We start from the raw sequence: 25,894 nt of genomic DNA, 5'->3' as shown, positions 1-25,894 counted from the left end.
TCTTGACATGAGTCGTGGCTTTCATTCCACTATTTTAGTATTTGGTTTGGTCCCCTGTGTATTTGTGCTACTTCCGTGCTCTTTTTTGTAAATATTGTGTGTATTGTGTTTGTATCTCCCGGTAGGAGATAATACATTGTGTTAGTGAGTGTCTGTAATAAAATAACTTTTTTTATAACTACAAAGTGTGATTCTTTTCACTTAATCTATACCATAAGATTACAAACTGGTAAAGCAAGCTGATTTACACTCGACTAAGCCCGACGGCTGCTCTCTACAGCTACCACTTCAAGTGTTTTCTAAGCTTGTCTAAGACCACTAAAATCACCATAATGGTCATCTGGATTGGTGCAGGGTGCTATACTTACATAAGTGAGCACCATATACCAAGCCAGCTTCTCACATTCGGGCAACGATCTCCATGTATCAGCCTTCATCCTGAATCTCAGTGAGAGCAGCTCTGTGTCTTTTAAGCCTTTTAGCCTCTTGCATACTCCTTGTAGACTACAACAGGTGACACATGCGGGCTATGCAGTGGAAATGGAAACTAACCTTTTGAATACCATTCAAATTTCATGTGAGACTGAACATTATCTGGTGACTGCTGATCAGCGATTGGACCACTGGCACGCCCTTCTCCCTTCCCCATACGGCAGTAATGATGATTCGACACTGCTGGTTTGTCTAGGTCATCTCGGGAAGGGTGAGATCAGAGGACTGTGGCCTCTGGCAGAAACCTAGCTTCATAACAGCCTGTTGGATTGAAGTTGCTGGCCATCCGTCTGGTGTTGAATGTCTTCCTGCCATTCCCCAAAGGGAGGGTGGTGCAGGTTCTCATGGACGGCAACTCCTCCATATGAAGGCTGGTGCAGGTTCTCATGGACAACAACTCCGCCATATGGAACTTCAACAATCAGGGCTTAGTGGGGTCCTCATTCCTGTGGCACGAATCTGTGTGCCTCTGGAGTTGGCAAGAGTGTCAGGGCATTTATTTGATTGTTTACCACCTTGCAGGATCTTTGAGCTCCAGGGTGGATGAGCTTAGCCAGTGGCATCTAGTAGATCATGAATGACATCTGCATGCTCAGGTGGAGCAGAGCATCTTCCGGCAGTGTCGTAAAACCTGGCTAGATCTTTTAGCAATCATCTACAAAGGGCAGGGTCAAATGTTTTGCGAATTGGAGTTTCTGTGAGGAGACTCGCAGAGATGCATTCTGGCTGGACTGGAACACAGGACTCCTGCACACCTTCCCACTTGCCTCTCTTTCCTCGAGTTCTGAAAGCTATTAAGAACCTTGGAGCTCAAGTTTTCCTAGTCACTCATGACTGCGCAGGGAAGCACCTGTAATTTCTAGGCATGAGCATCTGCCCTTTGCTTATGCTATCACTTCTGGATTATCTTTTGTCATGGCAGCACTAGTCCCTGCACATCTTCATTTCCATTGGTGAAGATTCTACAGCAGCAGTTAAACTCATTGGATCTACCCCCTGAAGTGGTAATGTCTTTCCTGCCACAAGGTGCCATTCCAAAAAGGCAATTTACTCCAGGAGCTGAAATAAATTTGTGGCCTGATGTGGTGTCCACAATACAGATCCTTTACAAACCAAATAGTAAGTTGTTTTATTGTTTGTTTTGTTATTAGCCCAGCAACGCCTTGCAGTGTACAATATTAAGGAATGTTTGTTGGCTGTTTTGACCTTTTTCCTTTCGCTGGACCAACCATGACCATTTATATCACCTGTTGTGATGCTGTTTATTAAAGGTGTGACTCATATGTTACCTCCCGATACCCTTGTGATGCTTTAACTTGGCCTTCACATTTCTAATTGTCTGCTCTCTTCGAACTGATGCACAGCTACTTGTTGCGTCTTGTGACTCTAAAGACTGTCGACCTCATGGCGCTCACATCAACTCGTCCCATTAGTGAGTTTCAGGCACTATCAGTGCAGCCGCCTTACACCATTTCCCCCCGCTATATCAGTGCTGAGGATGTGAGTGGCCTTCTTACCTAAAGTTGTGACTTTCTTGCAGATTGAGCAATCCATCACCCTACTAGCAATCTTCGCCTGTCCAGTCCCCTTGAAAGAGGAGTAGAGGCAACATTGGTGAGGCCCAAAAGGTGCTTTAAACTTTTATAGTGATTGTAACAAGGACCCTCAGGTGGAAGATCAGCTGTTTGTGTGGTTCTCCATGGCTAAGAAAGGGAAAGCAGTACAGAAGAGGATCCTATTGAGGTATATGGTTCTCTGCATTATGATCTGCTGCACACTGGCCAAGAAAAAGCCTCTGAAAGGTCTGAGAGTTCATTCCACCAGAGCTAAGGCTGCTACCAATGCGTTAGATCTCATAGTGCCTCTTCTTGTGCCAGGCTGGTCATTGGCATCAGTTAAAAAAACACTACTGCTTTGACACCCTGGTCAGATCGGAAATATATTTAATCTGTTTAGTCCTGTGGGAATTTTTGGTCTGACCCCAAGTTACAGACCCACCACGTTCCGAAGTTACTACTTTTGTATCTATTCTACGAGTAATCTGCAGTTAGAAGAATCCCTCAGAACAACAATTTACTTACATTCTGTAACGCAAATTTCTGGTGGCTCCTCTGTATAATCACATTTTCCTTTCTGCCCCCCTTCTTCTCATTCTGTACAGTGGCCTCTTTTTAACATCTAAAAAGGCCCCAGGTTATAAATCTGGACACTGCTACTACCAGTTTTTCTCATACCGCATCTGAGGGTGCTGAAAGAGACCAACAAGAAACTGATGTCTGTACGCAGGCGTGACCTATACATGCAGCTCCCCTCAGTCACGTCTATGGCGGTTTGGAATTAATGTGGAGCCGCATGACGCGACCTAGTAGTGCTCAGGATTCTTGAGGTGCTCAAGAATCAGTTTGGCACCTGGGGACGATTGTAAGGTGAGGAATCTGCGGTTAGAAAGAGTGTTCCTAACATTACTGAAGGTAAGTAACTTGTTCTTCTAATACAGGTCTTTTTTATTATTCTCATATAAATCCAAATTGAATTACATTTCCAAAACTAATTTTGCTTCTGCACTGTTTTTGTATACTGGCGTTTTTGCGGATCTTTTCCATTTGGTTGTATTCATTGCAATATGACGTGTGTGAATTTAAAATTATGCATGTGCTGGTATGGAAACTCAGGAATTTTATGCCCTTGGGTTATGACCAGAATTGTCTGATTTTCCTACAACTGTCATGACTTCTATTATCTGCCTTGTTCTTGGGAGGGCAAGCAGCCTCTTGCGAACACCAGTAGTAACTGAATGTCCTCTTGAGGGACATCCTGGAGTAAGAAATGGGTGAAGGGCAGTCTGCAGCCTTCGTAGGTGCTTAGAAGGGCAGGCCCATGAAGGGTGTCACCCGGCTGCTAGCCAATCCAAGTCTTGAGTGGACCAACCAGCAATGTCTGTTAAGGCTGGAGGCTCAGAGCAAGTGCTTGTATAGGGGCTTCCTTTTTACCTTATCAGCCCATCACAGCAGTGAGACTAGTCCCTCATGCTGTTTCAAATGGCATTTGATTATGTCCCATCATATTTTGAAGCTACTGTCAACTATTCACTGTGCTTAGCTACTTATAATTAAAAAGAAATGATGTGTTGCAAAGTATTTGGCTTGCAACTTCATACACCACTAATTGCTGTCCTGTATGTAATATCTCTCCTAGGGAGCACTTTTCCATATAGCCACATACTTGAGAATGTTTAATTATATAGTTCACCGATGTGACTTTCTCTTATGTTTCTTCCACAGGAAAACACGACATGTGAATATTTTGCTTTTCATGGGATATTCTACGAAACCTCAGCTAGCTATTGTTACTCAGTGGTGCGAGGGCTCCAGTCTGTATCACCATCTACACATCATAGAGACCAAATTTGAGATGATTAAACTCATAGACATTGCACGACAGACCGCACAAGGCATGGAGTGAGTTTTGGTTGTCAGTATTGTTGAAGGTTTTATCTGTGGGTTATGGAAAGTGCTTAACAGGTGAGAGAAAACCGTTAAGCATGGAAAAAGAGGGTAGGAGAATTTTGAACATTTACACAATGTACTGAGAAATTGGTGAAAATTTTAGCTGTAATTTCATGAGATTAAATAAACATTCTTGATTGGCTGGTTCTGCAGTAGGAAGCAGTATTCTGCATAAATATTGGGTGTAATGTTGACTAATTATCTGCTGTTCATTCACATTTTCCTTTGGTTCTCCAGATTGGCTTGACTCTCTTAAATTGCTGAAGTATCCTTTCTTAATAGATGTCTACCTTGCATACTTAGAACTTTGACGCAACTGTCTAGATGAGATCAAATTAAAGCCTGTACATTTCGATAAGTGACAGACAAACCTAAATGTGCATCTCTATATGTATTAAGCATTAGTGCAAAATAGGGCCACTTTAGTAAAAGTCACCTGTACTCTGCCACAACTGTCATTTTGGTTTGCTGTTGGTAGTCCTTGCTTCCATAGTATAAGCCCTAACGCTTTGTTAGTTGGGTCACAGAGCAATCTCTGTTTTTTCATACTGACTGCTCTGGGTCCTACATTTTGCTCTAAGATTATTCTAAGGTAAGGAATCTGTAGCTACATAGCGTCGCTACCAAATAAGGTGTTACCGAAGGTAAGTAACTTGTTCATATAGGGTACTCTGTGTTTGTGCAAAGGGGCTGCAAGGAGTCTGCATTCCTGTGGCGTTTTCTCAGCTACATCCTGAAGTTTATCGCTGTGTCTTGCGAGCTCATGTTTAATTTTATGTATTGAAATCTTTGGCTATCTCTAAGGTCATTTTGATACTGGAGTTCCTCGAAAGCAAGTATCCTTTGTGTCAGGTAAGTCACTTAACTTAGATAGTCCCATCATGCACCGTGGTTTCCATCTCTCCAAATGTAGAATGCGTCTATGTCCCATGTGGTGGTCTCCAATGTCACCTTCCCTCCTCACCCAATCAGGATTTAGACCTAGGCATAGTACTGAGACTTGCTTGGTTGAGGTGTCGGATTGTATAAGATGTACCGTTATTACAGGCGGCAGGGCAGTCCTGGTATTGTTGGACCTGTCAGCAACATTCAACACTGTCGCACATGACAGGCTGTTCACACGCCTTGGTGAGATTGCTATTAGAGATAATGCCTAGAACTGGCTTAAGTCCTTTCTTACGACAGGAGTTAGGGGTTTTGGCTACTCCCTTGTTCTTCTACCGGTGGAAGGGTGTCAGTCGGAGTCCCTCAGGGTTCTGCACTCAGTCCCACTATGTTTAACCTCTTCTTGCTTCCCTTAGGTAAGGTAGTGGAATCATTTAAGGCTAAGATTATTTCTTATGCAGATGACACCCAGATTCTCTTTGCGTTTAACAAAGGGGTCTTCATCGATTCAGATGTCATCCAGCCCTCCCTCTCAGTGGTTTTTCGATGGCTGACATGCAACCATTTGAAATGCAATACAGAGAAGACAGAGGTGCTCAGTTTTGGATCTCTTACAGGGAAGCACGTCAGCTCAGATATCAATTTTGACAAGTCATCACACAACTGTTTCATATACGTAGCTGAATCCCTGCAAATACAAACAATATCACTCCAATCTTTGTTGAACTTGGAAAGAACCTTTTGTGCATAGCATTCCAAGTGACACTGCATTCCATGTTTTCCAAAAGTCTAGTGTCATGTTTTAGCCACTATCCCAGATGCTTGGTAATAGCGCTCCTTTCACATATACTTATCACTATACCTTGCATTGAATGTTTAAAGCCTGAGGTGCTGGCAATTCGCCTACTATCAATACTGACTCACTAGACACTGGGGGCTGATGTATTAAGGGTTTTTACCCATTCTCTGTGGGTAAATGTGATGACACATTAGGAAGGATTCTTATGAAACCAGCCATTTTTCCTATCAGTGAAAGAATCAAATATGATTTTGATATTTCCTGATTCTCTACAGTTTATAAAATAATTAAACAAGACCTAAAACATGCTTCTAAACTCTGCATCTTTAGACCAAAGACCACAGAACTGCAAAAAACAAAAGGAAGAAGAAACACTATTTTAGTGGCATCCCTAAACAACAAAACTCAAGCAGAATAATGTTAGCCCAGACTTTCTTACTGCTAGCTTGTATAACAAAGTTACATTGTATTGGCCCCTTCAGGAAAGAAAATACATTACTCTTTCACTCCGTTTCTCCTTTCTTTGAATGGCATTTAGTTTGTGGTTGTGCAGGTGTTTTTTCAGTGTTTATATGTTTGCACTAGTGAGGGCTATTTCTCCTTCAGTGAGGTTTTATCAGTTATTATAGGTTTAAACCTAAAACCGGACAGCCTAGATATACGGGATGCCAGCTCTCAAGCTTTAGCTGTCGTGGTTATTCAAAATAAGATAACTACCATTAGAAAGCAAAGTTCATACCAGAATATTAGCCAGGTCAGGGGTACCTTTAAAAAAACAAGCCAGATTAGGGGCCGAAACGTTACAGGCTCCGTGAAGCTTAACCTGTTTACAGACTAGGGAATGTCCTACTGTGAAATCACAGTCCTCCACTATAAGGAAAAACCCCTTTTCTGCACATTGACATCTGTAAGCGAAAGGTAATGACCATAATTCATGAATAAAATTATTGCCAAGGGGCTCATATCTACCAACAGTATGATGTTTCATACATGCTGTGAACTGAACAATTGAGATGTGAACTGAACAATTGAGATAGGCAGTGAAATAACCACGTGTATTAACCACACAGCTGAATCAGTGAAATAACCACGTGTATTAACCACACAGCTGAATCAGTCTTGGCTACCGAAAACGGTAACTGTTCTAATTGTTCAATATGTAACAACAATGTGTATGTGACATCTTTTATGGACATTAATTTCTGTTTATCAGTCAAATTAAATGGCAAAAACAGTGCAGATGCATTCAAATAATCCCATGGCACTTCACCATTTTTGAGTGTTTGCAACATCCAAGCAAACTGCATTACAGAATTGAACTGATTTCGACCATGATACAAAACAGACTCTTCATGTTGAACAATGTCAATGACAGAAGACACAATATTATCTAACGTGTATATATACGGGAAGACACTGTATTAATACTGTTATCGACTACTGTAAGGATTTTTTCTAAATTAGCCTGAAAATTTGGAGCAGACTCACTGCAGCTTCCATCTGCAACAGTTTCCAAAATTCATCATATGCAGAATAAATAAAATGTTTGTACAAGGGGATTTTGGACCGAAAAGAATTTCAGCCAAATTGATGTCATCGGACAAATGAGAGAGGTGTTGTTTTACAGACGACAGTGTGGAGTGTTTCAACCATTGCTGACATAATTTACCCACTGAATATGTGGTCAATGTATGTGAATGTGGGAAGTGTGGATCAGGTCTAATTTGTGTAAACCGCTTGGTAGTATTCAAAAAGCGCAATTGACAGGCATTTGAAGTTGTCGGCCACACTAACCATCCCAAAGGGTCAATATTGGAAGAGTTAAGTGTGCCATTTTGAAATAAGACAGCTAAGTCTTCAATTGTGTAGTTAGTGTATGTTTGCCATGTATCATATGGAGCTAATGATGGAATGGAGGGAATATTTAGATTTTTGGTTGTGGCTAAACCAAAACAATTAGTTTGTTGTACCGTGTCATTTAAAAATATGATTTGAGACGGTATCAGACATGCACAATGCAAAGCTCCAGTGCCCTGCATTTGCCAAACTCTGGTGCCCCAGATGGATTTTAAATCAATTGTGTCCTTCCAATGCTCATAACCCTTCATGGAAAACTCATTCCTGAAGGACATGGAGTAAACAAATTTAGTTTGTGTTAACATAAATTTAACTTCGGGCAGCATCTTCAATTTATAAAAATAAGACTGTGGGTCGGATAGATTGTAACCAGAAAAATATAAAAATGTACTTTGTTGGGACTTCTAACTTCCCAGTAATAGTGTTGGGCAATGCTCCCATTAGGTATAATTAAAAAGGGATCTCTGTGTTTTTGTCTTGTGTAAGAAAAGATGGTCATAATGTTGTTTCTTTTTTTTTTAAACTTCATTTTGCAATTTAGTATACAACAAGCAGTACACTAGGACATTTCTAAATATTTGGCACGTATAATGTAAACATAAAAACGAGTTATCACAGGCTCAGGTCATGTCTTGTTCCGAATTAATATTACAATACATCATTCCCTGTGCCCCCAGAATATTCTCAGTAATATCAGCCGTCCCCTCTATTTGACATAGATAATTCTTAACAGCATGACTTATGTAATATATAACCTGCAGGATTGTCAGTAAGAATAGGTCTAATATCCTGCGCATTTGATCAATAGTCAAGCACATTGGAGCCTGCCTAACCCACCCCAGATGGTACTATGCTCTGTTCCTTTTGCGTGAGGGGGTCTCGTCGCTGTCCAAATTAGTCTGGGGGTGGCGAACGTACAGTATAGTATCATCGGCGTACAGAGATACTAACAATGGGCCTGTGGTGAATTGTAAGCCTCTGTGTAGGTGTTTCTCTTGGAAATGTCGTATAAGTGGGTCCATGGCTAATATGAACAACAGGGGTGACAGCGGGCAACCCTGTCTCGTACCACGTGTGAGAGTAAAAGGTGCTGTCAAGGTACCATTTAGTCGAGCAAGCGCTTACTGTATAGCAAGGCAGTCATGGCAATGAAACCGAACGGCATCCCCATACGTTGCATAATGGATAAAATAAATGGCCATTCGAGGGAGTCAAAAGCTTTTTCGGTGTCCAATAATATCGCCGCAGAGGGGATTTCAGGGTTTATTCTATTTAAGGTATTAAATACAGTGAGCAGATTAAAAGCCGTTGAGCGAAGGGGAGGCATGGCTTGGCAGTTTGGGCTGGACTGTTCCCATGAGGCACAGGGTCAGACTGATTTGCTAAAGAACGGTGATGGATTAAACCCAGATCTGTTGACTGGGTGCGAGTGTTTGATTGGTTCAGATGCTCCGTCCATCACCACCCCCTTTTGTACCGCTTTGTCGCCATAAGTTGGCAGGGTATGCTCAGACGTGAGTCCCTGGCTCACTTTGCCACTGGATTCAAGCAAGCCTGGCTGAAGATGGCTGGAATGCCAGAAACCAGTCTAGGAAGCTTGTTTCCGGTCCAGGGAAGGCATGGCTTGGCAGTTCGGGCTGGACTATTCCCATGAGGCACAGGGTCAGACTGATTTGCATATGGCCATGTCTGAACTGGGGTGGCAGAGTGGGCTAAAGAACGGTGATGGATTAAACCCAGATCTGTTGACTGGGTGTGAGTGTTTGATTGGTTCAGATGCTCCGTCCATCACCACCCCCTTTTTGTACCGAGGGGTATGAAACCTGACTGGGCCGGAGAAATTATAGATTCCATTAGGAGAGAGAGACGACATGAAAGGGCTTTCGCTAGGATTTTGTAATCAAGGTTTAGAAGTGAGAGTGGGCGATAGGCGCCGCATAAGAGGGGATATTCATCTGGTTTAGGGAGGAGAATGATGACAGCCTCACGTAGGGTAGGTGGTAGTACCTGTCTCTCCAGGGCCTCAGCGTACACTTCTAGGAGATGGGGAATCAATAAATTCTTATAAGTCTTATAAAAATCAGCAGTGAAGCCATCCAAGCCAGGAGCCGAGGAACTCCGTAAAGCAGTGATGGCTTCGTCAATACTCTCCTCTGAGATAGGTTCAGTGAGGAAGTCTTGCATGAGTTTTTCAAGATACACTAAGGCAACTTCAGATAAATAGCCCTCTTGCTCCGCTCTGACATGTCCCAGTCTGGAAGTGTACAATGTTTTGAAATAGGATAAAACCGGCCTCTGGATATCCAGTGGGTCAGTGAGTTGTTGCCCTGATGCCGTTTGTAACTCGGGAATATAAGCCTCACAGTAAGGGGGCCTAATCAACAGTGCTAAGACCCGTCCCGGTCGTTCGCCTTCGCCATGTTGTATGGCGTTGTGATATTTACCCATAAAAAGGATCTCCCGGTCGGCGGTATCTTTAAATTCTGAGAGCAGGGATAACCATTGTGTTTCCGATTCGGGATCGTTCGATAAGCGTAGATTGGGGTCTAGCTCCATTAGGTCTTTTTCCAATCGGGCTAACGTTCTCCGTAGTTCTCGCAGCACGCCGGCGCTCTCGGAGATACATACCCCCCTCATGTAAGCTTTAAAGCCCTCCCACAGCATTGCCTCAGAATCTACTGAACCAGTATTAATGGTAAAATAGTCCTCTATCCCCTCCCGTAGTTCCTGTCAGAATACCTCATCGTCCAATGCTCGGCATTGTTGCTCAAAACCGTCGGGTCGCCCCGCGACCTTCAACGTCAACAGTACAGGGGAATGATCAGAGTATGTTCGAGGGAGTGTACGGATCACATGGCACCAGTTAAGTATTTCTGGGGACGCCAACCAGTAATCGATTCTAGTCCAGGTATTATGTCTACCAGTGTAGTGTGTTTAGTCAATGCAGTGTGGATTTTGTGTACTGCCTATGTCAACTAGGGAGAATTGTTCACACAGTGCACCCAATGCCTTCCGCGCTTGTGGTTGGGGATCTGGCGCTCTTGATGTGCTATCCAATGGTTGGTCCGGGGCAATATTAAAATCGCCCCCTAGCAGAAGGGGCACTGAGCCTAGCTGCCCCAGTTTAGAGAGTAAGGCAAAATAAAAATCAAGGGAGTCAGTATTGGGCCGTATACACAGACCAATTCTATCGTGTGACTCATTAGTGTGACCATGACAATGATATATCTGCCTTCACTATCACGTATTGTGGAATGAGAATAAAAAGGAATCCGTTTGTGCACGAGAATGGCCGTACCCCTGGCATAGTTACTGAAGTTGGCAAAATATCTATGTGTCCCCCAGTTTGCTGCAAAATGGTCTTCATCGCTAGTGGGTAAGTGACTTTCCTGTAGGAAAGCTATGTCTACCCTGTGGCGTAGTAAATATTAAGCTAGCTGCCTCCTTTTCCGAGTAGTATTTAGGCCGCCGATATTCCATGTTGCCAAAACCACCTCCGATGGGCCAGAATTATGACCTAACTGAGCCATGTTAGTGTCGAAAACGAGAATCTAATAAAGAACAACTGTGCGTATTTGCAAGTTGCAACGAGTTACAAACCTAAGAGTGTCCTAGTGTAGCTGAACAGCAATTTAACCCCGCCACCCACCAATAATACCTTTAAAATAGTAGAACACAACCATAAGGGGTACATACAAAATGCACACATCATTTACAAGGTCATCACCAATAGGGGGTGGTGGCAACGCCCCTTTGGCTACGTGGCAATAAGAGAAAAAATATTAACATGAATAGATTAAATTAAATCTCAACAGTTTGATAGATCTCTTAACGTTAGGCCGGGAGAAACAGTTCAGCCGTGTCCCGATCCGGAGAAGAGTTCCATACTTGCATCTGAGCCACTTTGTGGAGGGGATAGACTATTAACTTCAACTGGGCGCTTGTCGTTAAGTTTATACGTGCGACAGAACTCCTGCACGTCCGTGGAGTTGTCGAATACTCTGGCCCTCCCATTGATCTCGACTCGCAACCGTGCTAGGTACCGCATGGCAAATTTCAGGCCCAGGTTCCTGAGTGTTGCCTTGACTCCATTATACTTACGCCTGGCTTCCTGGACCATAATGGTAAAGTCTGGGTATAGGGACAACTTGGAACCCTGCCATACTGTTTCGCCCTTCTCACGTGCTAGACGTAAGGCTGTGTCCCGATCCCTAAAGTACATGACACGGGCGATGATGGGCCAGGATTGGGTCTTGGGCCCAGCGATCGATGAGCGCGTTTTATGACAAAGCATGAGTAAAGCCGTCCCTGCCGAATAAATCTATCAGTATAATTTCAACCAGGGTGTCCATGCGGCCAGTGGCAGTGGATTATGGAACTCCCAAAATGCAAACGTTATTTCGCCGACTACACACCTCCAAGTCTTCATTCTTAATTGCCACGTCTTTAAGGATGCGCTCCATGCAGTCAAGCCTCTTCAGTGATTGCGCTGTTCCATCTTCCAAACCTAGGTACGAGACTCCACCACGTCCAGCCGTCTGTCCTGTACTTGGATCTTCGACCCCAGATCGGCCATGTGTTTGTCCAGTGCGTCAAAGCGCACATCCAGCGCTTTGAATCGTGCCCTCATTTCTTGCAGCAGGCAGCCCATCTGGCTGGTGCTGCCCTCAGGCACAGCGTCCTTTTGTCCACCCTCCGCCATGGTCCCTGGGACGTCACAGGTTGCCTCTGAAATCTTTTCAAAAGCGAGAAGACGTTGTTTGGGATCTTTGCGGTGATGCCGCATTTGCACCAGTAAAGTAAGGAGAGAGAACCGGAGCAGAACACTTCAACTATAGTAGCGGGGGCGGGTGGAGCAAGGTGGCGAAAAAATGCAGGCTAGTGTCTCAGTGGCGGTGTCCAGCAAGGTGGGGGCGATGGAACCGGTGTCTGCACCTTCTTGTTTACTGGGAGGGTTCTAGACGTTCAGTTACTGCTTCCCAGTGGAGTGAGCATGAAGGGTTAACAGTCTATATGCCTGTGGTCACTCCAGAGTAGACTCTTTGGTCAATGAGCTAGTAGGCTGCTGCATTCTTTGCATATCTCTTGATGGGCCGGTATCAGGGCAAGTGTGGCAAAAGAAGGTCAGGCCAGTGTCTCAGCGGTGGTGTCAAGCAATGTAGGGGCGATAGACTGGTGACAGCACCCTCCAGATGTCAGGGAAGGCTCTAGATGCTCAGACCCCGGTTCCCTTTGGTAATTGCATGGAGGGCGTATAGTTTGTATGCCTGCAGTTATTTCAGAGCAGACTGCTTGAGGTGCGGGTGGAGATGAGCAGGCTGCTGTCATCCCCACGTGTCTCTTGGCTGACAAGGGTGTTGTTGTTAGTGGTGCAACAATTGGAGCCTGATGACGTGTGCACTTCGGCAGCAAACCACCCAGGCAGCAGCGTGTTGCAGCGGGTGCCCCGCGGGGGCGGGGGGGATCAGACGGGCCGCAGCCGAGCACAGGCAGAGGTCATGCTGCAATGCCCCCAGGAGCGCTGAAGCAGTTCTCGCTTCACACCAAATCTGTGTTGTGGGGAACAGCCGCAGGCCCTATCCCTGTGCGTTCCCGTGCTCACCACTGTCTGGAAAGGGCAGCACTCAATCCGCAGGAAGCCAAACGGACCCCCCACCTGGATCAAGCGCCGCAATGCCCGGAATGCAGCCGCCTAATGCTCTGGCCCGCGACCCCCCCGACTCACCGCACCACGATGACTGGGGGTCCACCGAAGGTCAGTTTTGCTGCTGCAGCCTCTGGAGCTTCATTGTTCCCCTCATGCCGCCATTTTGAGCCTCGCTTCGTCGTGTAGGCGATTTCCTCTTTCCCGTTTGCAACTGTGCACCGCAACTGGACGTCCTCTGCTCAGGGACTTTTCAGCATCCTGCAACGGCCCTTGTCATGCTCAGTGGCCTCGCTGGAGCGTGGGATAATACATCAATGCCACGACGGCCGGCGGCGCTTCAGTGCCGGGTGACCATCTTGGTCTTCAGCTTGGCCACGCCCCAAGATGGTCATAATGTTGATAACAAAATTAATCTGCGTAAAGAGCCAAATTTAAATAAAAATCTTCAATGTCAAATGCAGCATAATATCTTAAATCAGAGAATAACGAATGAACGGCATGAACATCCCAAGTCATCAGAATGGATGTCGGGCAAAACCACATCTCCCAAGGAAACGCGGAACATTTCATCTGGGCATGGATATCGTATGCAACTTTATCCCAGTCGATGCCATCAACAACAGGGAACGCTGATATATTGACAAGGGCTTGGTCTCTTTTCATTATGTGGGACTATGTGTGAGGGGCCGGAACCCCATTAACAGAGCGTTCAGGTAAATAATGGCCATTAATGAGTTGGAAAAATATAATTACGATCCACATGAAGAGGAATATCATCGTAAGCACCATCGAGATATATGTCCAGGGTGGGACCAAGTAATTCTTTCTTTTTGAATGAGGAAATGAAAACACTGGTACAGGTAGGGGTCTCTTGCACAGAAGATGATGTGGAAGATGTGCCAAAGGAAAAGCTATTATGATCCATTAGATAATCTCAGGAACAACTGGTTGTATTGCATCAGATGTTTCAGGTATGTACTCTCAGGAATGTCAATTATGACTTCATCTGGAGGAGAATAATATTCAATATCTGCAGATGATGAAGGAAAAACTGGTGATAAATCAATTGAGGTTTCCATCTTCCCTTGTAATTGTCAAAATAGTCGAAGAAACAGAAGCCATTGGATTCAGTGAAAGTTCACAACGTGGAATGCTTTAAGGCATACTATTCAGTATCGGCACATATGGTGTAACTTGACATGTTTGATTGAAATGTAACAATTCTCCTTATGACCAGGTACAGGAGGCAGAATCACAGTGCGTGTGTCTTTCAAACCTAGGACTCTGACCGGTGCATGGTAGGATGGACCAAATTCTTTTTTGTTCTCCACCTTTTCATGGACCAGATCTCCAACTTTAGGGAGCCAGCCAGAAACACTAATCCGCACCGCTGGATCCATGGACGAGGGTAACTGGGCTCTTGCTTGTGAATCACAAGCTTTTTGTAGATCTTGTAACATAGCATAATGATTATCTACGTCAAAGGTTGCGGCAGCTGCCACAACGTCTATACCATCAAAGAGCATTTCTTAGGGAGTGTGCCTACCCAAAGATCTTCTAGGGAGATTACTTAGTGCACATTGGACTCCGTACAAATGAGTCAGCCAACCCCTGCCAGTACCTAAGACTCTAGCTGTCTAAGATTGCTTTAAGCCACGGTTCATCCGCTCCACAACTGACTTGCCCTCGGGCCAGTTTGAAGAGGAATATTGAACCTGCACCGAGACTTCATCGCATGCGGTAAGCCTTAGAGGCAAAAGCAGGACTCTGGTCCGAATGGAAGTTGCCACAAGCAAAGGTCCTGACAAAGACATGCAAATCTTTAATGACAGTTTGAGCGTCAGCACTACGTTGAGGTCTACCGCAAAGGAATCTAGTGCACGAATCCACTGCAACCAAGAGGTGTTTAAATGCAGTCAGTAGTCAAAGGACCGCAGTGATCAAGATAAATACAGCCAAACGGCTGATTAGAGATGTAAAGCTGAGTATATGGTGGGCGTGCAACAGTTGAAGGACAAGAACAAACATATTTACGTGCCTCTTGGTATAAACTTTGCCACCAAAAACATTGCTGCAAAATGGAAACAGTTGCATTTATTCCAGTATGTGCATAAGCAACACCTTCATTTGCGGCAATGATCAAAGATTGTCTGCGGTCCTCGTTGGGAATCAGCCGATCCCCAACAGATGGAATAGTAGCAAATCAAATCTAATCAGATCACAAGTGGTATGTATAACATAAAGGGAAACCTCAGGGAAATTCTATTCCCTCCTTTGTAGCAGCAATAGCCACTAAAATATCATCATCAATTTAAGTCATGGACCTTGTGACTGCTGCTACAGAATAAGTGGCTATTGCAGATTTGACTGCCTCATCATCCAGTGAATTGCCAACGGCGTGTGCTCCCACACGTTGATAGCCCAAAGTATGGATGAAATGTGTAAGTGGCAAATGCTCTTTAAACCCTTCCATGCTGCCGTCGGCCATAGGTCGACGGCAGCGCTACCTCGCTAGTGCTGCCGTCGGCCAATGGCTGACGCGGCCGCACCCGTTTTTTAAAACGGCCGCACTGCCGCAAAATCACGGAAGCAGCCAACGGGTTAAGAGCGGCTACTCGAATCCAAAGCATTTAATGCTTAATTGCGCTACCTTTAGAATCATGGTATTCATTTTGTTTCCAAAAGAATAAGTTATCATTGTAGGATTGTACTCAGTAAAACGAATCGTTCACTATAAGCATTGGATCAGCAAATTCAAGAGCCAAATGCAAAGCACGCAGCTCCTCCAATTGAGGCGTGCATTCACCAAGAGACTGCGTGTGCGTCCAAGGAGGATTTAAAGCCCCCATCTACAATTTTACTAGCACAATCGTGCACGCCGCCATGTAAGCATATTTAGAACCAACGGCTGTCTGTGCAGATCAATCAGTGTAAACAATGCATTTGTACTGATCAAGAGGAAGCAACGACAGAGGAGGTGGGTGAACATGTTCATATTGTAAAAAATCCTGTGTCTGCAAAGACAGGTCAAAGATAAAATTGACATCAGCCGACGTCAAGGAACTAGCCCATTGCATCCAACTGGATGCCAGGCTTAGTAATTCAGGACACTAGCATTTGTAACTGCTTCTAAAACAGGTACTGGCGAGACCATAAAAGTATGTTTTCACTGAGCCAGAGAGTGTTCGTTCAGAATAGTCATCTGGACAACAGTCAAAATGTTTCTGAATAAGAGAAACGCAGGTCAGTTGCAAAGTACAAATGTGATTTATTGGCAATGGGGACCGTATCTCCCTCATTGAACGTCAAGTAAGGGAAACCTAGCACGCCTGATACACTCCTTATGACCAAATTAGTAGAATTGGCACATGTTAACAAGAACTTGGTCGCAAGCAGATCAGACTGCAAAGACCAAAGAATCACGGTATGTTCCGGTAGCCAACAGAAAACCGAGAAGGAAGGTTGTATCAAAGAGTAAAGTGGTTTGATATGCTGGGCATAATCAGGAATGTATGTCCTCCCGAAATTTAAAAAACCCATCAAAGATAGTCATTTTTTAAGAGTAGAAGGAGGTTCCAATTGAGCACATTTCTCCAGAAAGTAGGGGGCCAACCCCCTCCCTTCATTTGAGAGTTTGTAACCCAGAAAAAGAACTGCCAAACAGGCAATATGCGACGTGGCAAAGTTGCATTTGTATCCCAAGTCAGCAAAAGACATTATAATTAGGGTTCCCAGTTTTCCGTTTAAACAGATTTTTACATATAAATACAGACGGAAAACAAGTTTTCCTTTATCTGTATTTATGTTGTTATCTGATTCTGAGGACAAATATGCGACGGTTTCCATTTACTTTGTAATGAGGCTTTGTTGTTCTTTCGCCCCTCCTTAGAGCCCCTGCCTCTTCACTCTGCCGACTGCCCGACCACCGCTGGCCTTTCACCGACATTTTCAACCTGCTGTGAACAGGAGAAGACCGTTGCATATTTGTCCTCAGAATCGGCTATGAGAGCCCCTTGCGTAATTTGAGATGATGCCCAATACCGATATTTTATGAGACAGTACAATTACAGGCATGCATCAGCAATGAAACATTATTGGTGTTAACAAAAATAAAATGAATGTGTAGTAATGTCGGACAACTACTGTACCGAAGTTACTAACCTTTTCCCGGCGTAGGTATTCCATATGCATGGGGAATAATTAATAAAGCATGCACTTGTGCAGAGAGTTACATTAGTAAATTCGGTTCTCCTCAGTTAGAATTCCTGTATGTTATGTTATGTTATGTTAAGGTGAGCTTATAGAGCGCTCTGTCACCGTGGGTTTCCTGGCGCTGATCTGGTGCTGGGGGTGGACAGGGGGGGTTAGCCAGATTGTGGGAAAAGCCATTCCCACAGGGAGTTCAATTCCTTGCCTTCCTCCTTCCACTGACTGCAAAGCCTGCAGCACACATCAGATGCTGAGCGCCGATGAAATAACACACCTGTCTTTCGCCCCTTTACTGTCTTCAAATCTTTATGTTATGCAAAGGTTTGAGCAATTAATGCAGCTGGCAGTTCACTGACTTTTACTAACTTAAACACTTTTATGTTTCTGTGTGCTCCCTGCAGCCAACAAACAGATCACCGTTAGCTCACTTAGATACATTTTCATTAAAATGACAGAAACATGCTTCGAGATATCAACTCCGTCCCTCAGGATCAAGAGCAGGTCATCTATATACGGAAGCCAAGGCATTATGTGACTTACAAACGGATTGTTGTCTCAGAGACATGATCCTCTAATTTGCAGCACTAAAATCTCGACATGGCTGTAGGCTTGGTTGCTGCAGCAGCTCTAGCCCGCAGCTGCAATTAAAATGCACCTTAAGCCATAATAAATGTCTGAGCACTCTGACATGCAAGCCGGGCAACATTCAAAGGGTTACATAGAATTACACGAACTGTGGAAAATGGGGTTCCCACTGTCATGTGAAGTTTTCACACGAAGGAGTAAACATTTTCACACAAGAAACAGGCAGAGATTTTGAGTTGCTTCTCGCTATACATTTTAAGCTTGCACCAGTGTCTTGTGAACACAAGTGCTGAAACACAAGCGTGCCCTACGGCCGTGAAAGTTAATTCTAGTGTGAGAGAGGGGGAACAGGAAGGGGAGCACCAGATATACCTGCTCCTGATTAATTGTACCATCGCGACCCCAAGGAGAATGCCTTTTAGCAACCTAGGAATAACGAGAGTTAAAATAACAAGCATTTGCAATGCAATAGGTGTCGCTTTTATGCGTGTAAGCTATTGGCATTGTAAATAACAATGCCTTTTATTTATGTTTTAAAAACCATAACAAAAATTAAAGGCATTGTTATTTGCATTGTCAATAGCTGAAACTCTCGTAAATGCAATAACTATTGCATTGCAAATGCAGAGTTTACCAGTGAAGCGCTAATTTTCTTTTCATGTTTGCTTTTTTCAAGCAAAAACACTCATTGATTTCTGAATAATGAGTGTAAAAGCATTAAGTTGTATTCCCTATGAGTGTTTGCTTTTTTCCAGTATGTTACTTTTTTTTCAGGCAGCATATTACTGTAGTCTAGTGCATAATTTGAATTGAATTGCTTCCAGGTGTTTATAGTGGGGCACAATTGGGCTGTAGCTGAAGGCAGTGTGAGTTTCTCTCAGTGGGGCAGTATGGTGTTCAGTGGGGAAGAAGACGTGGCACTCTGCGGATGACAGAAACTGCCAGGCTCTGAGACAAATGGCTTGTCATAGCACTTTAAAGCATATTTGGGACATTGTTCAAATGGCAAAGTATTCATATGAATGTATAGTGTTGACCAATAACAACCGAGCGCATGTGTGCATTGTCAATTTAAATAAATGTGGAAAAATACTAGCTGTAGTGTCGCCTTTTGCTTGTGGCAAAAATAAATTTGGATAAATACAGAAAAAATGCCCAAAAAATAAATATGGATAAATACAGACGGAAATGACAAAAAAATAAATACCATAAAACCGGGAGCCCTGATTATAATGCAGTCCACACTCACAAGATCGATTTATCTTCCGTTAAATAAATGTCATAGACGTAAGAGAAAGCATCAGGGTAAATTTCATGTAAAACAGACACTATGCGTACCGCAAAAGCGCTGGGGCTATTCTTATACCCCATAGGCAAACAAGTATAGCTTTTGTGATTGCACAGGGCTCTGAATGCTGTCAGGTCATGGCTCTCAGGAGCCAAATTGTGACTGTAAAACCATTTGAGATATCAAGAGTCATTTTATATTTTTTTCGAACAATGGTATAGACTAACCAGAGCTGTGGGTGTTCTGTACCGCGATGGTATGAACATGACTGTTCAAATGACAGTATTCCAAAATAATACGATATGAACTGTCCTGTTTCAATATCGGAAAAAGAGGATTATTCATTGATGAAACACAGTGTTGAATCACACCCTGATATTCCAATTGGGGCAAGATTTCACTGACTGACGCTTTCGCATCACGTTTGATCAGTTATTGTGGTTGGGGTTGTGGCATTGATCGCAAAGGAATTTCATGTGCCGGGGACTCCATATACCACCCCACTTGATTACAATACACAGCCGGAGCAAACACTCGTGTTTAGCCTCCTCTGAGACATAATGCAAAAAACTCGGGAGAATAACATCTTCCCCTTTAGAAGAAGCTAGAACAAAGTTGGGAAGGCTATCAACCTCTGCCAACAAAATATCATAGGAAGAAGTAAGGTTGTCCCAAAAGACCGCCTTAATTGTGTGTTTAATATCACCTTCAATTTGGAGGTCTATTTCATCAAGCCTATCAGGGGGTGCCTCTCGTGTGTTAGCTGTTTCCACTGTAATGAACGTGACAGTTGCTTTCACCACCAGACACTGGTGGAGTGCCTCCCTCACTATGGTAACTTCTGCCGTGCTGTCGAGGAGTCTTACCGCCCATCTCCAATCGAGGAGCAGGGTTCTAACTGTCTGAGGCCTACTTTGCAGTCAGTGTGGCAACTTTCTTCTTCTGAAATGGGGCACGATATTGAGGTGGTCCCTCCGGTTTAGCTTTTATGTCAAACTGGCGCTGCAGGTCACATCGTTGTTGCACAGACTCGCCTTCTCTGCGATTCTGACATCCTACACCGCCAAACTGTTGAGCGACAATTCCTGAAAGGAACGAGGATCAAGAACCTGAAACCACTCTGGTGTTTTCATTTTAGAGCAGTCACGCAAATCATATCTATGGTCAGAAGCATCCAGTTTTGGTAAACTAGCACGAGAACTAGACTTCTGCTGTTGCTGCCGCTGATTTTATTCCATGTCTTTTTAAGAAAGACTGGGCGACCCTCCTTGTTCGGAGGGGGTTTACTTTGTACTTGAGTATAACGTCTTACTCCCAAACTGTTGCGACCCAATGATGTATATACATCCACAATAATGATCGGTAACTGCTGCTGCAGATCGACGTCCGCCACCACCGAATGCGTAGACCCAATTGCAAGCTAACCACTTCACCTTTGACATTGGACAGTATCATTCTGCATGCCCACTAATCTCATCCCCAATTCCAGGTCTGGACTAACCCGGTGTTAATCTTGAACCTTCTTTAGAACTCTCGGGAGAACGCTCATGGAGGGGGTGCCAAAGCACAGTTCATACACTGCAGCAAACAGCGTCCCCAACGTGGTGCAATCAGCTAAAGTGGGAACAGTACCACTCGGTAAACTCATTGTAAGGATCCTGTGTTTCTCAACAGGAGTAGTATGTGGAAAAACAGCTTCGAGTTGTCACATTTTTCTGCAAGCCAGTAAAGGTAATCATCCCTATTCTGAGGACGTTTGCCCATCACTGACTTAATCATGATGGGACTAATGACAAGACCACCACCATGTCCAGGTGGTTTAGGAGCGGCTCCAGCCGGAGCCACTTGAATATTACGTGAGATAAACTGTATGACAGGTCTGTGTATATGAATCAACGTCGTGTGTAATTGACGTAGCTCTGCAAAAAGAACAATAAAATAATTTGGATGTGGCGTAAAACCAGCCAAAAAAGGCCACGTGGGCCCATCGACTGACAAGGGGCCTAAACGGAGCACAGACACATGGTGAGGAAGGATGCCATTGGTATGCTCACAGGCTATCAACGGAACTTAAAGTAATCGATAAGGCCGATAATTCCGCGGATCCATGGCCGCTGTATATTCATGAAAGAGATTATCATTCCCATCCACTGCTGGAAATGTAACCCAAGAATTGAAAACTATGAAACGGTAAGCGTCATCCGCCTCGACAACAAAGATAATATCAGCCGCCGTATTAGGGACTCTATGTTGAGTCAAATGGTCTGTGACCGCAGTGCAGTTAGGTACCGCAATAGCCATCACCATAATAAATACAGAACAATAAATCAAAAGAACGGTAGCACAAAAGCGGGTCAACAGAGAAAGAATAACCTTTTCAATTTCAAGCTTGAAAAACCTATACGATATAAATATTGGAGGCTAAGCCCTCACACCACAGACGTCTCCGGAAACTGTTGTGAGGGGATTGTGGACAAGTACAAGCACTACTCAGGGGTCTCGTGTATAAGTACCAGACCAATCATTGGTGGCGCCATGATGCAGTGATTCTGCACAAATACAGAGCTATGCTCAGAAAATGGGACCTGGGTGTATAGGGACTGAGTCTTCCTACCACCTTAGTACCCACGAATCCAGGACCCACTAGCTATTGTGTCACACTTGCTCTCCTACTCACTTACAGAGAAACAAATGATTAGACACCCCAGAACACAACACTCCCAGATCTCTCAAGAATCGCGGTAATAAGACACACCCTTTCGCTCACTCTCTTGTACTTGTCCACAATAAGATCTGACTGAGACACAAAACAGTTTAAAATATTTATTTTAACTAAAGTGCCCTTACATGCAGTATATGTGCCACAACAAGCAGGAAAATTCATTGTACAAATATTGTCAGCATAGCAGTCAGTCCATAAATCATGAAGGGAGATGTCATCATAGAAAAACAATGGAGAAAGGTCTATGGTTCCTAACCTCCCTACCCTTGCTAAGAAGAAGTATTATTATATAATAGAAGATCTCTGGACTTTGTCTGCAGATGCCATACCTTAGCCTATAGATGGTAGATCTACATCATGGGTGGTCTTCTCCTTGGAAAGGTCCCTCTCCAAGTGTGTGTCACCTATTCGTGCACCCCTCTAAAAACCCAAGTACGCTGTCCAGAAAACAGCTGCATCGGTATGTTTTGTCTAAGGGCTAAGGACTGGCCAGAACAAAATAGCAAGAGGCATTGTTGTTCGACCTTGCATATAATGTTCGGTCAAAATCCCAGGAAAATGCAGAGAGTGAACACAGCAATGAGTTTTCATGTGAAAGCAGTGTTTGAAATTTTTGCAAAAAATAAAGACGTGTAGCAATGTGTGCAAAGCAGCAGGCAAGCTGCAACCTGCTCATGCTAAGTTAGTGAAAAACGACAATGTCCCTATGGACCACGCGATAATCTTAGTCGTTGGTGTTTGTTTTTGCATCATGCGCATGGAAAAAAACTTTTTGCATTGTTTGTCATCTTCAACAAAGATTACTGTGATATTGGCCCTGGTGATGTCCATATTGGACTACGCCAACACATTATATGCAGGTTTGCTAAAATAGTTCCTGAATAAACTTCAGGTCGTTCAGAATGCAGCAGCAGGCCTGGCTCTGGGTTTGCCAGGTTGGTCACATATTTCCTGTCATCTGCACAATTTCCACTGGCTTTCCATTGGAAAACAGATTGTTTTTAAAGTAGCACTCTTAACGCATAGGGTTCGCCATCATTCTGGACCGGACTATCTTTCGGCTAGGATTGCCTTTTACAGCCCTGCTAGAGTTTTACACTCATCTGGTAATCATTTGTTCAAGGTCTTTGAGGTTCATCTGACCACTGCGAGATGTCGCTCTTTTTCATTCCTGGGCCCTGTATGGTGGAACAAGCTCCCTTTTGACCTACGTCAAACAAAGGTTGAAGCCGGTTTTAAGGAAAAGCTTAAGACCTGGCTTTTTCGCAGTAATCGCCATCCGGATCTGTTTTGTTTTCACAGACTGTGTAGTGCTGGGACACTCCTGAGTAGCCGTGGGCTTTATAAATTACCTCACAATCTTCGAGCTGTTTTCTTTTCTATTTCCTTTACTAGGTCTGTTGGGGAGAAAGGCATGTTCGCACGGTCCTCACTATCCGATCACCACACATACTCTCCTGGTTCCATCGCTCTTCTACCTGCCATAATGGCTGGCTCTTGCTAGGATGCAAAGGCCCAGTAATTCACAACCTTGAGTTGGACTGCCCTGTAGTAGAGTTGTAAGTCTTGCTAGCCCTATGCCCCCCTCATACTTGGTTTCATCTACTGCTGTCCGTAGCGCCGAGACGCCTCCGGGTATTTGCGCGCAGTATAAATCGCAGAAAATAAATAAATAAATACTTGCCTCTTGTCAGGGTAGTAAGCGCAACTCAGGCCACACCGCCGTTCAAGGGTAGCATTTGTGTTGTGTCTTCTACTGCTCCGAAGAATTCATCTGGGACCTAGTACATTGTGTTTTGCAATCCATATAAAATTTGGGCAGCAACGCAATTTTATGTAAAGCATCCCTACTCATCAAGGAAACGGGGAGGCCCTGCCAGTGTACTACATCCCTCATGTACTCTTCCAGGATCTTTCCTGGATTCTGTTTCAGAAATCCGGTCGGTGTATACCCAGGTATGTAAACGCCGCCTATTTCGACACTAAGGGTAGCTCTCAATCTACTGTGGGTTCCCAGGAGTAATCTGAAACGCCACCGATTTGTGCCAATTTATATACCACACGACCTCTGAGAAGCACCAATACCCTCCTTCTAATCCCACCACTGCATAAAAAGAAATACACACAATCACGCTCCTTCACTGGAAATGCCCCCATCATCTGGAATGCCCTCCCAAAAAGCCTGCGCTGTAACCCCTCCTATTTCAGTTTCAAAACCGACCTAAAAAATTCACCTCCTAAAAAATTCACCTCCTCAATCATTACTAGGGATCATAACCTGGGACCTGCATTTAATCTCCAATTTCACCATTTTAGTTAATGTCAGTTATATTTTATCCTCTTCCTGAACTTCCTCTTACATACTACCTAAGGTGTACATTTCTTGCCCCTATTAATCGATTTGATTTGTATATCTCGCAGTTTGTTTTCATTATTCTTTTATCTACTTGTATGGCATGTTTGGCCAAATTAGTATTGGGGGTCATAACTTGTGACCTTACACCTGTTCTCCAAATCACCATGTTATATTTTGCTCTGTAACTATTTGTCCCTTTGTCAGAACATCACATTCCTTATTACTTGAACTGTATAGCTTTTGCACTAGATATCTATTCTTGATTTGTATACTTTACATGTTGTTTCACTGTCTACGTGTATGCCTTGTTTGCCTCATATTATCTTGCCATGTAAAGCGCTCCTAAACCGCTTGGGTCTAGCCAGCGCTATAGAAAACTTAAAAAAAAGAAAATGGATCCTGAGAAACTTCCAAACACCTTCAGCATCTCAACAACTCTTGGTCTCGAATGTTGTTGGTCCCTTAAGTATAGCAGTATATCTAATTACAAACAGATTGGGTCTTTTCATTTTGGGTCCCACTGCAGACCCTGGATCTGCCTGTCCTTTCTCACGCATCAGGCTAATGCTCCAGGGGCAGAACAAAGCGGAGGGGGGAGAGAGGGTAGGCTTGCCTGGTTCCCAACCTAGACTGTATTCTCCCAACACCATCCTATTGACCTGAATTTTGGCCACCAAGTCAGCTTATAGTAGGCGTAATTATGTGTGTAACCTCAGACCAATTCCCATTTTCCTCAGAACCAAGAAGAGGTAGGGCCATTCCGTGGAGTCAAATGCCTTTTTGTCATCTCAGGACAAAAGTACAGTCAGCTCCTACATTCTAGAACATCTAGCCAAATACTCAATTAGCCTTCTGAGATTGTGACCAGTGGACCATTAGGGCATAAAGCTCAACTGATCCGGGATGCTTAGCTTATCAATTACCAGTTGGAGACAGTTCACCAAGACCTTTGCTAATTCTGTAACTTCTGTGTTAAGCAGTGTAATAAGTCTGAGGAGGTGCATTGTTCCCTTGGCTTGTCTTGCTTATGGATCAGGACTATGGGGGCCTTTTTAAGGTCCACAAGAAAATACATCTCGTTGTTAGCCTCATAAAACATAGCTGAGTGGGCTCATCAACCTCCTTCCTAGACATTTAAAATATTATGGCGGGATGCCGTTTTGACCCAGGTTCTACCTACTCTTGAGTTGGTAAATTGCCTCTTGAAGCTCTTCTTCCCCTACTTTCTGTTTTCTCTGTCTAGAGCGGGGGTGGGAATGTCCTCAATAAACCTCCACAGATCTTCCCTGGCATCCCTCACCCTTGATTGGTGTCCATCCGCCAGGTTGTAAATGCCCAGGAAATCTCATCCGCCCCTCCCCCAAGCACCTCCTCCTTGCTCTCTACCCTGTGAATCCACCTCTGCCCCACTTTTTGTCTCCCTAGCCAAGCCAGTAGTTTAACTGCCTGGTTCCCAATTCATATACTTTATGTTGTTTTGTAATGTAATGCACTTTGGCTGTGGCTTCTATTAGTTGTTTATACTCGTCTCTGGCCAAATGTATTTCA

General features: G+C 44.0%; 1 protein-coding gene across 1 annotated transcript in view; it reads left to right on the top strand.

Moving 5' to 3' along the window:
• BRAF (B-Raf proto-oncogene, serine/threonine kinase) overlaps nucleotides 1–25,894 on the top strand; it is an 805,579-nt gene that overhangs the window by 513,614 nt on the left and 266,071 nt on the right. The window contains exon 13 of the mRNA XM_078668198.1: nucleotides 3,774–3,950. Within this exon, the coding sequence (XP_078524324.1) occupies nucleotides 3,774–3,950 (177 nt within the window). The remainder of the gene's footprint in view (nucleotides 1–3,773; nucleotides 3,951–25,894) is intronic.

The sequence above is a fragment of the Lissotriton helveticus genome, chromosome 1_1, assembly GCF_964261635.1.
Source record: "Lissotriton helveticus chromosome 1_1, aLisHel1.1, whole genome shotgun sequence".
NCBI classification, from domain to species: Eukaryota; Metazoa; Chordata; class Amphibia; order Caudata; family Salamandridae; genus Lissotriton; species Lissotriton helveticus.
This window is presented reverse-complemented; position numbering and strand designations above follow the sequence as displayed.